The 14848-nt window shown below is 35.9% G+C and overlaps 1 protein-coding gene across 1 annotated transcript; it reads right to left on the minus strand.

Moving 5' to 3' along the window:
• Window positions 1-1388: 1388 nt before the first annotated feature.
• LOC139116145 (MFS-type transporter SLC18B1-like) lies at window positions 1389-14617 on the minus strand. The gene is made up of 12 exons (XM_070678690.1): window positions 14313-14617; window positions 11329-11424; window positions 10021-10094; window positions 9429-9576; window positions 8948-9016; window positions 6963-7053; window positions 6521-6657; window positions 5407-5508; window positions 4940-5031; window positions 4746-4838; window positions 4073-4147; window positions 1389-3635 (listed from the first exon to the last, which is right to left on the minus strand). The coding sequence occupies exons 1-12, from the start codon at window positions 14556-14558 to the stop codon at window positions 3371-3373; spliced, it is 1488 nt and encodes a 495-aa protein (XP_070534791.1). The 5' UTR covers window positions 14559-14617; the 3' UTR covers window positions 1389-3370.
• Between the last annotated feature and the right edge of the window lie 231 nt (window positions 14618-14848).

Raw genomic sequence — 14848 nt, forward strand, 5'->3', positions numbered from 1 at the left:
TGGAAGGAGAAACAATGGTTTTATGTAATACATTCTTCACTCACAGTAGAATATTCATTCAACAGATTAAAGTAAGCCAGCCGGGATATAACATTGTGGTAAAGTATTTAATTTCGTATCTACTGATGGAAATAAACCAAACACGATTAGAACCAATTTTGGAGAATAGGGTCTCTTAATTGTTAAAATTTGTCAAAAGTGTTAGTTGCTCTACTATAGCTGAAAGTTGAAATATTACAAATTATCAACGAAAAGTGAATTTCAAAAATACAAAAAAAAACCAAAAAACAACAACATTAGATGAGCTTAAATTTGCTGAAAATACGCATTACTGCAATATCCAATTCTCTCAAATTAGTTCCAATGTGTCACCACCACTTAGGAAAACTTACGGTACAATTTCGCGATGACCGGATTGAATTGTTGTAATCTCTCTTCATTAACCTGAAGTTGTATTCATACGAAACTTCCTCTCATAATTGTACACTTTCTTGTTATCTGTGCGTGCACTGTAATGTGGAGATACGAGGAATAAAAACTGAATTGTGCCCCCTCCCAATAAAAACATTCGTTGCACTAGCATTGGTAGTGCTGTACTGCAACATGTGATACCATAGGACACCGTGCAGACTAGCCCTGCGTACAGGTCTGTGTGTTCCCGGCGTTATGCCACAGTATAACGCCGGGAACACACAGACCTGTACGCAGGTCTACGTGAAGACATATTCTACAGTCCACCGGCTGCAGGCAAATGCTTTACGAATAGAAGGTTAACCGAATCGAGTGTTGAAACTAGCCTGCAGAAAGGTTACTATATAAAGGTTTCCGCGTTCGAAGACACCCCAACCCCCTCACAGGCGCTTGGCACATTGCTTGGATAATAATCGTATTTAATATGTAGAATGTCTGTATACGACTTGATTATTCAATAAAAGAATCACCGTACGTGATATTAGTGTAGGCCTATTGGCCTACATAATGACTGACATTGTACCTATTGCTGCCTGGCTCGGGCTGGTGAACGCACTGCATAATCATCAATGTGTAGAATGTCTACATGACTTCATTATTTATTAAAGAATAACGGTACGTGATATTACTGTACATGTCGGCTGGCTTAACCAAGCGGCTGTAGAGCTCTGCAGGGCTTGGGCCCGGCTTTGGCCCGTTGTCCACTGCTGCACAGACAGGAAGTCAAGGCGTGAAAGTAATTCACAGCCCGATTTCATAAATCAGCGAAATTCACGAACCCTGAGCGTTTCCGGTGATAAAACTGGTCAACGGTCAGATGGTTCTGTAAATCATTATTATGCAAAGAAAACCATGAAAACTTAGCATTTTGATTGATTTTGGAAATTACCCTTAGCAACCGTTGCTTAGCAATTTGAATCCTTCGGTATCGCCTCAATACGACAGAAAAGGCCGTGAAGTCGGCGATTTTCTTGAAAACAATTTTATTTAAACTAATAATGAAAACTAGGGGTTCTAAATTAATTAGATGTTACAAAACTGTGTAAATATACGCTCGGCATAGCAACTCATGAAAAAAAGAATCGACCGAAACAGACTCCTATGTGAAATATTGAGTTAAGATTGACACTTGACGTCAGATCGGTCCCTCTCTGACAAATGGCTCCATTGAAGTTCAACCCGAGTCTCTGCTGATCGATTCACAACTCTAGAATTAATTCATAAAGTTAAATCTACTCGCCATGCTGTCCTATACCTATTGCTAAAACACCGTTTCTTGAAAGTCTTACCCACTATGACTGAAAGAAATAAACAATAATAATTCTACAAAGAACTCGTGACTGGCATAAAAAGTCATCAATCGATATGTAAATTGCTAAAAATAATCAACTTGAAGGTAACACGGGCACTCGACTCAATGCAAGCGAAACCGTCACTCAGGCTGATGACACAAGTAATATCAACAACCGTTTCGCTTGCAATGAGTCGAGTGCCAATGGAAGTTAACATGGCCTTCCTACGTGGCCTTCTACTTTCTTGTATAATCTCCGGAACTTGTCTTCGAGGAACAGTGAGGTCATCATCAGAAAGGGACTCTGTTTTAGCATAAAGGTATATGACTGGAGGAATGAATGTCATAGCGAACCATGAACGTTTCTTCATTTGTGCAAGGGCAACTGAGGGACCAAAAATTAACGGGCGAGGCGTTACACTTTGAAGCTAGTTGCTTTGAATAGAATACTTTGTCATACCAAATTTCAGAAACATTATCTAGCTACATTGAGAATTTAAAATCCTTAAGACATAGAGAAAGGAATGAACTGACACGAGAATTGCATGAAAATACATCAACTCTTAATCAAATCTACATTGAAATAGGTAACCCATGGATCAAATTTACAAGAACAAATGGGAAGAGAAAATCAATAGTGCAATCAATCGAACTTTAATACTTGAAGTATAAGAGATAATAATAATTAATATAAGTATTATATAGAAATAATAACGCGAATAATAAAAGGTTCAATTTCCGTGAAAATTTCACCATAAGGGTATCTTGGGTCTAAAGACCAAATATGATATCGATTTCACTGCCCCATGTTTCCATGGTAACCATTTTAGGGGTTGAAAATTTCAGTTTTTCTAATATCCCATGAAAAGTTACTTTGATTGATATGAAAATTATCTAGTGGGGGAGTTCGGGTCAGAGAACACAAAAAAAAAGACTTATTTTAATGTTTCAAGTTGCCATGGTAACTATTTTGGGATTGAAAATGTTACTTTTTCCCTAATTCCTATTAAAGAACTATTGATTGATGTAAACAATTGATCATGAAGGTTTTTCTGGTTAGCACACCAAAATATCACACACATTTTAATATGAAATTTTTCCATGGCAACCATTCAGGAGTAAAAATTATCACTTTTTCAAAGATTCCACCTAAAATCCAGTAATCAACAGAATGTGTCATATCAAAGGGATATTTAGGTTAAAAAAGCCCAACTATCCAGTGTAAAAATCCAGTAATCAACAGAAATATTATACCAAAGGAATATTTTGGATAGAAAGACAAAATATGATATCCATTTCACGGCCCTATTTCCATAGTAACCTATTTGTATTTTAAAATTTCAACTTTATTTCCAAATCCTTTTCAAAGTAATCCCAGTTACTATGAAAATGCTCTCCTAAGTATATTTATCACACCTCTTTTTCAGAATTCCCACAGCTTCAATAAACTGTTATTAGATTTGTATATAATACTTATGGCCCCTAAACTTGTAATAATAATAATAATAATAATAATAATAATAATAATAACGGAACACTAGCCCACTTGACGAAAATATGAACAGTACGGAAAATATAAGGTCGATTTATATATTCATGAATAAATCTCTAATTATAATCATTGAATGAATTGTAAGACTGGGAATTGAGTTCAATATTTGTTTCCTCTTCTTGGTCATCGAACTTATCCTCCGTTTCTTTGTCTTTGTCTGGTATTTTATACACCTCAACACATTGGCAGCATCGGTAGCATGTGACATAGAAGGCATACAACACAAATGTACCAGCAACCATGAATGAAACGTCGGTACAACTCAAGGGGAAACCGAAATCAGTAAACAAAGCCGATCCCATGATTGGTCCTACAAACAAACTGATGACAGAAAAGAACGTTTACCACTATGGCAAACCAAGATGAAGTATGTATGTTTACTATGCCTAATGGGTGTACTGAACAAGCACATATTATGTACAGATCTCCTCTCAAAACAATAGATTAATCTCTCTTTACTCGACAAAATATATTTCAGGGATTGGGATTCACTTCCACACTCATAAAGGTATATCATAAGATTGTTTCATAATCAATCAATCAAAAATAATACGACATTGCGAAAATAATAAAACAAATAATTAGAGACCACATGGTGTGACCCACAATTACAGAAACCAAGAAGAACCATGAAAACCGATAACATTTTGTCTGTCTGATGGTAGCGTAAATGCATTAAATTCGAGTAACAGACGCCAAATATAGTATATGTGGTACCCAATATTCTTCGTCTCTTTGTACATATGATATACACTCACCCTAAATTGTCAGCAAAGTAGTAAAGACCTGATACAAGCCCATATGTCTGCAAATTGTCTTCATAGCCCTTTTGTCTGTAAATTAAAATCGAATTCATGTCACGTGATGTGTGGAGATACAACATTTACCATATCAAAAAAATGGACAGGCGAGTTTGACAGACACTGTCCTTTTTATACATATCGTTGATACACAATCTCCAATATATATGTTCAACTATATCAAAAATAGATACTTAGGTGAATCAATCATACTTAAACGCTATCTATGGCAACTGAAGACCAAAACGCTTTTCTATTCACGTGATCAGCTGTTTTAGAGAAATCGACCATGTGGAGTTCGGCGTAAAGTGCGACAAGACGCCTATGTTTGAAGATAAGGAAATTATTTCCGCATCTACTGTGATCACATGATTGGATGGATACCTGTAAGTATTAATCGGATTACAGCATGAACTCAAGACAGAGGATAGGAAAGCTTTCATACATGTTTACAAACAGCATTCTCGCGAGCCAGAGCAATAATTTCCGCTCCGCTGACCTACGCAAAAATCAATCTCTTAACGGGTAGCGCTGAGCTGTTGCCGTAAAGAGGCGCGTGGTTTACGACGATGACAAACAGAGCACGACGCGTAAATACAAATCTGAATCAAAACAAGGTCAGCATACTCACAGTGCCACATCGACCATTTCTGGTATAATCGTTATGATTGCACCTACACCAAGTCCCATAATACTCAGACCAGTGGCAATCACACCGAAAGTACTGAAGCAAAAAAGACAATAACAGAATTATAAACATCGATTAGAAACTCGTCTCACAAGTCAGCATAAGTGATTGACAATACAAATGTACGTGTCACTTACGGTTGCAATCCAAGGAATGGTGCAGGACCTATCAAAAGGTAACCGACGGCTCCCAAGATCAAACCAATTAAATTCAATTCTTTAAATATTTTCTGAAATGGAAAATTGTGCAATGAGAAAAACTACTTATGAAAGAAAGGTTGGTAATGTCCGTGCATACATACGTACTCACATGTGTATGTATGTATGTATGTATGTATGTATGTATGTATGTATGTATGTATGTATGTATGTATGTATGTGCATTCACAAATCTATGTAAACGTGCATGATATAGGTTATCATGTAAAAATCAAATTATGAACATTCAGTATACATCTATGGATAATGCAGTTGTGCGCCTGTGAGTCGCCTGATTTTCCCTTTTGTGTTAAATATAACATTACCAATGCATCTTGCCTTGTCTGTCAACATTTCATTGTACTTGTACATTCCTAAGACAGTCTGTATCTTGTACCTGTACTTACCAGCTTATCACCGATTAGACCCCAAACAGGAGCTGAAATTCCGAAAGCCAAACCAGCTAGAAGGAACAGAATTCCAACTGTTGTCGCCGAATTTATATTCAACTAAAATTAGAAAGAAGAGCAAAGACAAAAATGAGATCTAAGGATGAAACGATCAGACATGCTTTGAGTTAAGGTAATATGCACTCGAAAGTGAAAGACTTAAACTTTTGCTCATATTTTCCTCAGTGACACTTTGAACCATTCTCTTACCAAAGCAAGAATAAAAATCAGGGGTCACCGTGCAAACTTTGGTACTAGAGAGACAAATAACTTGCGATTTCTCGATATTTGAAATTCAAAATGGCCGCCATCCCTGTGTTAACTCTATGAGAAAAAATAAAATTTTCGATTTCAAAAAACTAAGACGGTGAAAACTTTTCTTTCGCCAAGAGCTTCAAAATGAGCCCCCACAAGTGGTAGGTCAGAAGAAAATTGATAAAATTTGAAGGCCCGAATTTCTGTCCCCGAGGTGCGTTCTACTTAATACACACACGCATTTAGAGGTTGCCATAATATAAAGCCATTATGGTGATAACCGGGAGGCACATTATATACATTTAAATTTGTATATACATATACATATACGTATATATATATATATATATATATATATATATATATATATATATATATATATATATATATATATATATATATATTACGTATATGTATATGTATATACAAATTTAAATGTATATAATGTGCCCTCCCGGTTATCACCATAATGGCTTTATATAAAGGCAACCTCTGAATGCGTGTGTATATATATATATATATATATATATATATATATATATATATATATATATATATATATATATATATATATATATATATATATATATATATATATATATATATATATATATATATATATGCAGACTCCTTTTTTGACTCTGATTGTCCAGCGGCAGCCGAGTAACGGACCATTTAAGATATATATTAGCTTATAACCTGTTTTGAATCCATCAAACGATGATTGATTCCAATTAACACTGCATTGCATTGAACGATTAATACGTTGGAATACCAGAAAGTCCAATTTAATGCAGATCATGGACTTGTTTCTTACCGATATCAGAGCTAGTCCCAATGTACTGTCAAGGAAGGTAATTTCAATAGCCGTGACCACTCTCACAAGCATACCCAGAATAATACCGATCTTCACTAGCAGTGGACAGAGGGCTTCAGTGCGACGGATATCCTCTTCTACAAAAATATGACGGAAATATGTTGCTGATATTTCTACCAACTAAATAATTATATTAAAGCTTTGATTTGCTGCAATCTTTCATTTACGTATATGGCATGTGTTCGTCAAGCATTTTTATCTGGTAAGTAACATTTCTTTTGGTTTAGTATTCAAAAGTCAGATATTACGTTTTCTCTGAAACTTGACCGACTTCAGTATCATCAATACATTTTCTGTGGCTGTATTCATCACTTCCCCTTCCCTTGATCCAGACCTTGTAAAACTTCAAGGAAAGCTGCTCAGAAATCAGCATGTGCATTACCTATTCTGTCTGGATACAAGCACAGGAAGAATGGGATGACCATTAGAAGAATGCCGCCCAGTACCAAGAATGGAAGAAGATATCCCCCAGCCTGGCAGCGAAAATGGAGAATTGTCAGAATGGAAGTCAAATGGTGAACATCTCTAAAACATGTGACTGAGTCATTGGAAAATATGGTAATATCGTAGGGTGGGGGAGGACATATCCTTACCAAAACACTTCCATCAATAATCCTTTAGTAGCAATTAACAGAAGTATTTAGCAGAAACAAATTGTTTAAGCTAGAGTATTTAAACAAGGGGATGACGTCATAGTAATGTATGTCCGAGTTGACGTACACTTCACTTCATATTTGGTTTTCTAATAACAGTTGCACCATTATGATAGCTGGGACTGGTGTTCGTGGCTATGACAATGATGAGCCGTATCATGTGTAGCCCCTTGGAGCAGATTTGTGAACCATGTCGGCTGTACATGAAGAGAACCAGTGCAACAGGGTTAACTATAGTGCATTGTATATACAAGGTAGCATATCTTTTCATAATACAATCCATTTTCGAATATTGCCGTCCGGCGGCCCTTATATTTTAATATTTTATTTGAAACCCAACTTGTTACACGTTCCAGTTGATAAATCTGATTGTCAGAAATGTGCAAACCAAGTGTATTAAAGGTTTATTCAAGGACGATAATGCTATATTATAATGAACCCATTATTTAGAGTATTACACGTGCCAAATTGGTTTATCTTTGAAGATAACACCATTTAATGACGTTCACATACAAGTCGGTTTATTTTTCTGCAGGATCAAGCGTGGCCATCGATGGACCACTTTGATATTTTTCAGACATCATTCAAACAAGCTGCATCAGAATTTCTGCAAACGTCTCCACGGAATAGTAAACCATGAAGAATATATGTAAATCCTTCTAATTGACAATGCGAACTAATATAGTTGCCAATGAGCTATATTGATACAAAGGTTTTATGACAGGCGCTTTTATTCAGCCATGCTGAAACCGATATTCGTCAGCAGTTACAACAAAGGTATTATTGCATGCCTCATACTTGGAACGTCGCCTGCCCCATAGGATTCAATAGTAACTTGTTGATGACGAAGCGAGTCGCATAGTCATCATTTGACTGAAAGAACCGGAACTATTTTTCAATTTAACAACGTCGGGACTTCAAAATGATACAATATCCAGTGAATATCCAGTTAAGAAAACATTTTTGCATGAAAAATTTGATGGATCACATAACAGTGATTTAAATTTATTAATAAGTTGTTTGATCAATATAATCGTTCTGTTTTCTAGAGGATTTTCAACTTTCATGGCAATAAATCATGGCCGTCTGCGAATAAACCCTAAAATTTGGAGAGGATAAAAGAAAGGCATGTAATAAAAAAATTATAGCCCAAACAAGGGCTGTTTACTCTCAAGGCAGGAGACCATTTGCCCCCTCCATTTGGCAAATGGTCACCTGCCCTCGGGTACACACTCCCTTGTTGAGACTATAACACATAATATGCTACACACATATAGAAGTCAATTCGTTTGTATGATACAATCCAAAGTGACCGTCTGCCAACCATATTAGTCAACACTAAGACATGCTTTGCCGAATGGTTTCAAATTTATTAGAACATACTATAACCGACGTGTGGATAACAATTTGCCTTTCCATGTGATCCATTTCCCAATCACAATTTTGTGTCTTATTTTAGCGAGTCAAAGTTTTTTACTTGTGCGTGTCTTTGTCAAATTTGTTATTGCTGTTACACTTTGTTCAGTCTAGAGCCATCACTCAAGTACGTCTCAGATCTGTTTACCATTATAGAGATTATCAAACTCACTTAAGCTTTGAAGAAACTCTAATTTTATGTACAAGCTGTGGATTTAAGCCAATGTATATCTGCAGGTACAGTTTGTACCTTTAGTTGAACAGAAAGGACCCAATGAATGAGCTTTTAATTACTTACTGAATACAGAAGGCCCCCTAGAGTTGGACCAGAGATCAAACCGAGACCAGAGAATATTTGAAAAATTCCCTGTCAAAAAGTAAAGTATCAAATTAAGTATGGGTGATGCTGTATACTAATTTTTTCCTCAACAATATTAAAAAAACGATTGCAATTTCTCTAAGATTTGCAGTTTTTTTCACAAAAAATACCCAAAAGGCCTTGGTTTTCGTAAAATGAAAGTCTTTTCGTTGTGTTTAATGTAAAATTCAAAATGGTAATGTGATATGTCTACGTAAAAGACGCCTGTTAAATATATATACCGCCATTCATGCGCAGGTGCCTCGCATGGAAAATCAACCACAGCGACATTTCTCTAGCTTATCTGGAAAGGTTCTGGAAATCTGTTTGGAGTGATAGTATATTCTTTCCGATCTTCTTTTCTTTGAATGTAAAATAAATACTTAAAATAAGTCACCAATATGTAAATTCCAATACGTACTATGGCAAATGCTACATCTCGCCGGTAAAGTTGAAACACGATAGCTATGGCTGCCGTGTTACCAGCCTGGACACCAACTGCTTGTGCTGTACGTACCAAGAAACTTAGGGAGACGAAGTAGTCAGCGTTGTTTATGACTTTGAGACACCTGTAAGGCAAGATGTTCTAAACATTCAAGTTCGTTTCTATAACCCGTTAATCATGAAACATACGCAGTCTATAATCTTTGGAGAAGACAATATGTTGACGGCGATTTAACGAGGAACAATAAAAATGTGTTACGGTATTAAGGCATCTCTGTGAGTCCACGACTTACAGAAAGTACTAAATTTGAGTAGTTTACAAATCTTCATAGTGATTTTGCTGTTGTGCGTTTGCTGCTGTGCGCCATCTTAGGTGAGCTGTTTTTCATAACCTCCATGGCACTTAAAGCCAAATGTAGTGGAAAACTTGAATGAACTTTCAGATTAAATTACAATTAAACTAAATAGCGAAAACTTTCTACAGTTCTTGACGCTGGTTTCAAAAGAACTGTATCCATTCGTGATTAGTATGATAGTTGTTGTCACAGGTGATAAATACCCTTACTTACCCAAAGAGCAATGCCGACAGACCAGCAATCCCGCAACCCAAACTAAATATAAACCTTGCACCAAATTTAGCAATCTGTGGGTCAACATAATAGTATAGTAAATAGATTAGATTCAAATTAATTTACATTTATATTTATATATACATCAGGTGTCTTGAACACAGGTATGCTTGAATACAGGTAGTAAATAGATTTTACGTGGATGGTGAATTAACACTGTAACATTACATTGAGCCGGCCAAATTGGATATTACGTGTACGCAATAATTTTGCAACACGAACGCTTTCGCCAGAAATTCATGCACTTCAGACAATTTTTGCCGCATGTTCCCCTAGTGATGCTTCGTTAAAAACCTTGTTGAACTGAATGTTATTATATACATTTATCATCAGTGGTATTGGTCTACGCCTTTGTATTGAGTTCGTCAAAGCAAAAAATAACAACTGCCATTGGTCATTGATTACTTATTGTGCGATAACCAACCTGGTGTCTCGAAGTGTTCGAGAGTTAACGGTTATGATTTCATTCAGTAAACCGTAAGTTAAAACTGGTATGAGAATTCACACACGAATTGAAGAGGTATTTGTTACATTGCATGATATATTACAGCAAGGAAAGATGACAATCTGAGTGTCGTGAAAAAAGTTCCAGAATACTTAGCTACTTGAAGCCAAATATCAAACTAATCAAATCTTGCGATTGATTATTTTTATGAATTGATGCCTATACCTGTTAATGAAATAAGTAAAGAAACATGCTCAAATACGGTGCATATTCTGTATCTAATCACTAATTGTTGATATTTCACTCTTACGAAGGAAGGTAATACTCTGTAAACCAATATCTATTACAGTTGTAGAATATAACTATTTTATAAGGTCCAAATTCTTGTTGACATAGTGTGAATGCTTTTCTGAACTTGTTTCTGTTATCTTCTTTCAGTCTTTCAAATCGATGTGATGGCAGTAAAAGATGGCTTCATGTATTGTTTTTATTCAAATAGCTTTCCTCGTATTAACTCCACCAATCCTTCGTCAATGTTACCTGTTGTACAATGGCCTACGATTCTTAAGTCCTTGATATTCAGCCAGCAGTAAATCGAACCATGCACATTTATCGATAAGCTTTCTTACCTTAGCGTGAATCGAATTGTAAGTGTATATAAATAGGATGACAAGGCATCAATCAGTAATTTGCACATCAGTATATTTTAATATACTTCATTACAGGTTTGAGATAAAATGTCCTACATATTGATAACGTCCATATAAAGTTGCTTTTCTGGATAAGAGGTCGGTGTAACTTACGCTTTTCCCAAGAGGAGGAGATACGATGAAGGAGACAAGAGCAAAGCTTGCCAAGACGAAACCAACGATCATAGGATCGACTCCCTTTCCCAGAGCCTGTCGGTACAAAGTTGGTAGAAAATTGAAATTTTTAACAGTTTCTCAATTGAAATTTCAATTTACCTGTGGAATTGTGTTTTGTTGTCATGACATGTACAATCAATACAATCAATAAGGCCGCGTTCAAAAAAACGGTGGGGGGGACTGGAGGAATTCAGGGGGATCCGAAAATTTTTGGGGTAGTCGAGGGGGGACTTGAAAGTTTAACTTTGCCTATGGGGGGGACCTGAAAATACTTTGACTCCCAACATTTTGATGTCGTCCAATCGTTCTAACGTTAGTAATAATTAAACAAAATCTACAACCGTTTTGTAACATTTCATGTCTTTAATCTCGAAAAAATCTAAAAATGTATGAATGCCATTTCATTTTCGTAAAATAAGTTGGCCTTGTAATTCGACAGGAGCTACAACTGTTGATAATTTTTCAATATTTTTATGCAATGTATCAAACACAGTTTCTTGGTGTCTCTCTACAGCACACTGAATTAAAACACAATATTCATTCAGTTTGTCAACAAAGTCCGTTTGTCTAAATATTGGTGATAATTGAATGATACAAATGTACGGTACACGTAGGCTGTGTTGGCAAGCTGAATATTGGACAGCTCAACATGCTGTAGGGAGAACAAGAACGCAATTGTATAAACTGAACAAAAATATTGTCAAAATAAAAAAATAATACAATTACTGCCCTGGTACTACATACTGGTAATGAGGGTAACACATGTAGCTCTGACTCTGATGTAGTTTAAGAAGAGTTTCGGTCATCGGACACTTAATTGACAGTGAAACATACATCTACTTGTACACAAGATCCAGCCAGACAGCAACACATAGAAGACTAGGGGACTAACAATTACCATGGATTTTTGAATTCTGGCATATGAGAACAATAAAATATTAGAGAAAAAAGATGGGGTCACCATACTTGATCTTATACAAATGTACGATGAAAAGTCAGTTTTTCTAAAATCACTTAAAATCAATACATAAAACCATTCATTTCAAGTTCATGCAGTGAATGAAATTTTCACATCTCATTGAACACAAAACACAAAAGTAAAACTTTGAACAAGAGAGACTCTAATTTAAATGGAAAAATGTGTGACTAAATGGAATAATTTTTTTTATTAAATTTGCCATTATTACACCCAAAATTTCTGAGATTAAAACATTAATTTCATTGAATATTTAACCTTCCAGTATTGTCAATTTTGTAAAACATTTATAAGTGGCATCTAAGTTATATATGCCTTGTACTTTTGAAAAAAAAATTCGCAGGTCACTGTGCTCATTTTTGAACGATTTGGTTAAACGTAGCTAGGAATACACAATTTTCATACTCTCTCATGATTGTCATTTTGTGTGCTTTTCAGCTGGCGCCATTGAACTGGCCAGAGTTGGATAAACTCAAGTCGGCTTAGACTGAGAAATCCAAAAAGTCCACTGATGCAAAAATGAATCAATTTAAGAACTTGCCCTAGGTATATGGCTCTACAACCTGCTGATAAGAGGTAGTGTTGAACATCTGCATGCAGAACGACACATTACATGTTTGATTTTCTTCAGCGTGCATTCCTAAGAAAAATGCGTCTATAGGGTAATTGGGGGGACTTGAAAATTTTTGAGGATATTGAAGGGGGTCTTGAAAATTTTGAGGGTATTGAGAGGGAGGATCTGAAAAAATAAGATTTCAATCGCGATTCCTCCAGCCTTCCCCTTACCATTTTTTTTGAACGCGGCCTAAGGTATATCTAGTTTTACGCAGAGATCAGTTCCAACGACGTCCTTCACATTTTAAGAATGATTTTATCGCCTTGACTGCCTACAAGCATACCCACAAAGGTATGTCTTTGAAGCAAATCTATCTGTGATATTAATGAACTTCAAGGTATTGTTGTAATTGTATTAGATTTGTTTGCAAACAGAAAACACTGAAATTTAATATTATTGGAAAACGAAATACAGCAACACCGTCGTCATCCTCTTATCATATAAACAATTCGAAGAAATAACTTTCTCTGAGTCCTTGCTTTCCGCTCTCGATGACTGTTTACAACAATCTACATCAGCAGCCGTAGTTCTGCAGTACCACTATTTTCAGATAAATAAAATGGCTTTCCTGACGCGTCAAGAAACAAAATCTCACCGCCCGCAACACAATTTAAAGGTACTTGATCAATTGAAATTCTGTCGAAGTATGGTCTGACTTTTGTGTTGCAAGGTCTCGACTCTCACACCCTTTAAACTTCCTACTTCGCTTTTGAGACTATGCAACCAAGCTGCGACCGGACGATGTTGAGTTTCAGGCCCAACCGATTCCAGATGAACGATACACTCCAGACACTTGTTGTGGGGATTCTCAGTGATTTTTTTAATATACAACTTTGATAATATAATTGTGACCAGAAATTATAAGAATTGTCTCACTTTTATATTCCCATGATCCCTAAGTGTAATATTACACCTTTCTAGGATTAAACCTTTTTAAACTCACCAAATACATAAAACGTGGCCAAACAATCATACACTGTCACAGGCTTGTATGCAACCATAGAGTAATGGAGGTTGTGAATTGATACAGTAATGATGCAGGTATGTTTATTTTAGTATATATATATATATATATATATATATATATATGTCATGCCGTCTTATGCAACCAATACCTGCTATACAGATTTAACACTCAAACATAATACAAAGTCCCTAGCCTATTGCGTTTTATCGTATTGTTTTTTTATCGTTGACACTTCCCCTCATCACGAGTTTTACCAATTCCATCGGTGAATGTCTTGAAAGTTACGATGAAAAGGGTGTAGCATGTACATTATAATGTCAGCAGTGAAAATGCAGAACACTTTGAGGAAAGACATGACTTACCACTGACGGGTAAAATGGGGAGATTATAGAGTAACTCGTCTTCAGGAAATATTTAGCGACACACAGGAACACCATAATGGCATTTCTTCTCGTGCTTGGTATTTCCCCCATCGTTGCAAATTGTGATTTTGTTGATGTTGTTAATGAGGTCACAAAAAGAATGTCACATCCATTGCAGTGAGAGCTGTTTTGCCAGCGTTGCAAATCAGAGTGTTCGACTGTATTTAAATGGACTTTCCACAACATAGAAAATAAAACCCTGCTTATTGAGTAACTCACCGGGACTCTAATTGACCCATTACGCAAGTAAGGGCAGGGCAAGGGTGATAGCCAAGTTGAGCTTACATCGTCATTAAATACTGGTCATACATCATTGCTCAATACAAACAAACATAATGTTAATAAACATGAGCGACCCAGTACTATGGTATTAAAACTTTGGACTATTTATTCAAAATGTGCGAAACCCCTCTCTGTTTACCAAACTGTACATGATTGCATGGTGTTAATACGTATATATATATAAATCAGGGTTG

This window comes from Ptychodera flava, chromosome 17 (assembly GCF_041260155.1).
Source record: "Ptychodera flava strain L36383 chromosome 17, AS_Pfla_20210202, whole genome shotgun sequence".
Taxonomy (NCBI): Eukaryota; Metazoa; Hemichordata; class Enteropneusta; family Ptychoderidae; genus Ptychodera; species Ptychodera flava.

Bases quoted from the DNA above. Each gene is read 5' to 3' on its own strand.
- LOC139116145 (XM_070678690.1), bottom strand. From the start codon at position 14,558: ATGTTGTGGAAAGTCCATTTAAATACAGTCGAACACTCTGATTTGCAA. The intron at 5,509-6,520 runs GTAAGAAACAAG...TTCTAATTTTAG, and splicing joins TGGGACTAGCTCTGATATCG to TTGAATATAAATTCGGCGAC. The intron at 4,148-4,745 runs GTGAGTATGCTG...TTTAATTTACAG, and splicing joins GAAATGGTCGATGTGGCACT to ACAAAAGGGCTATGAAGACA.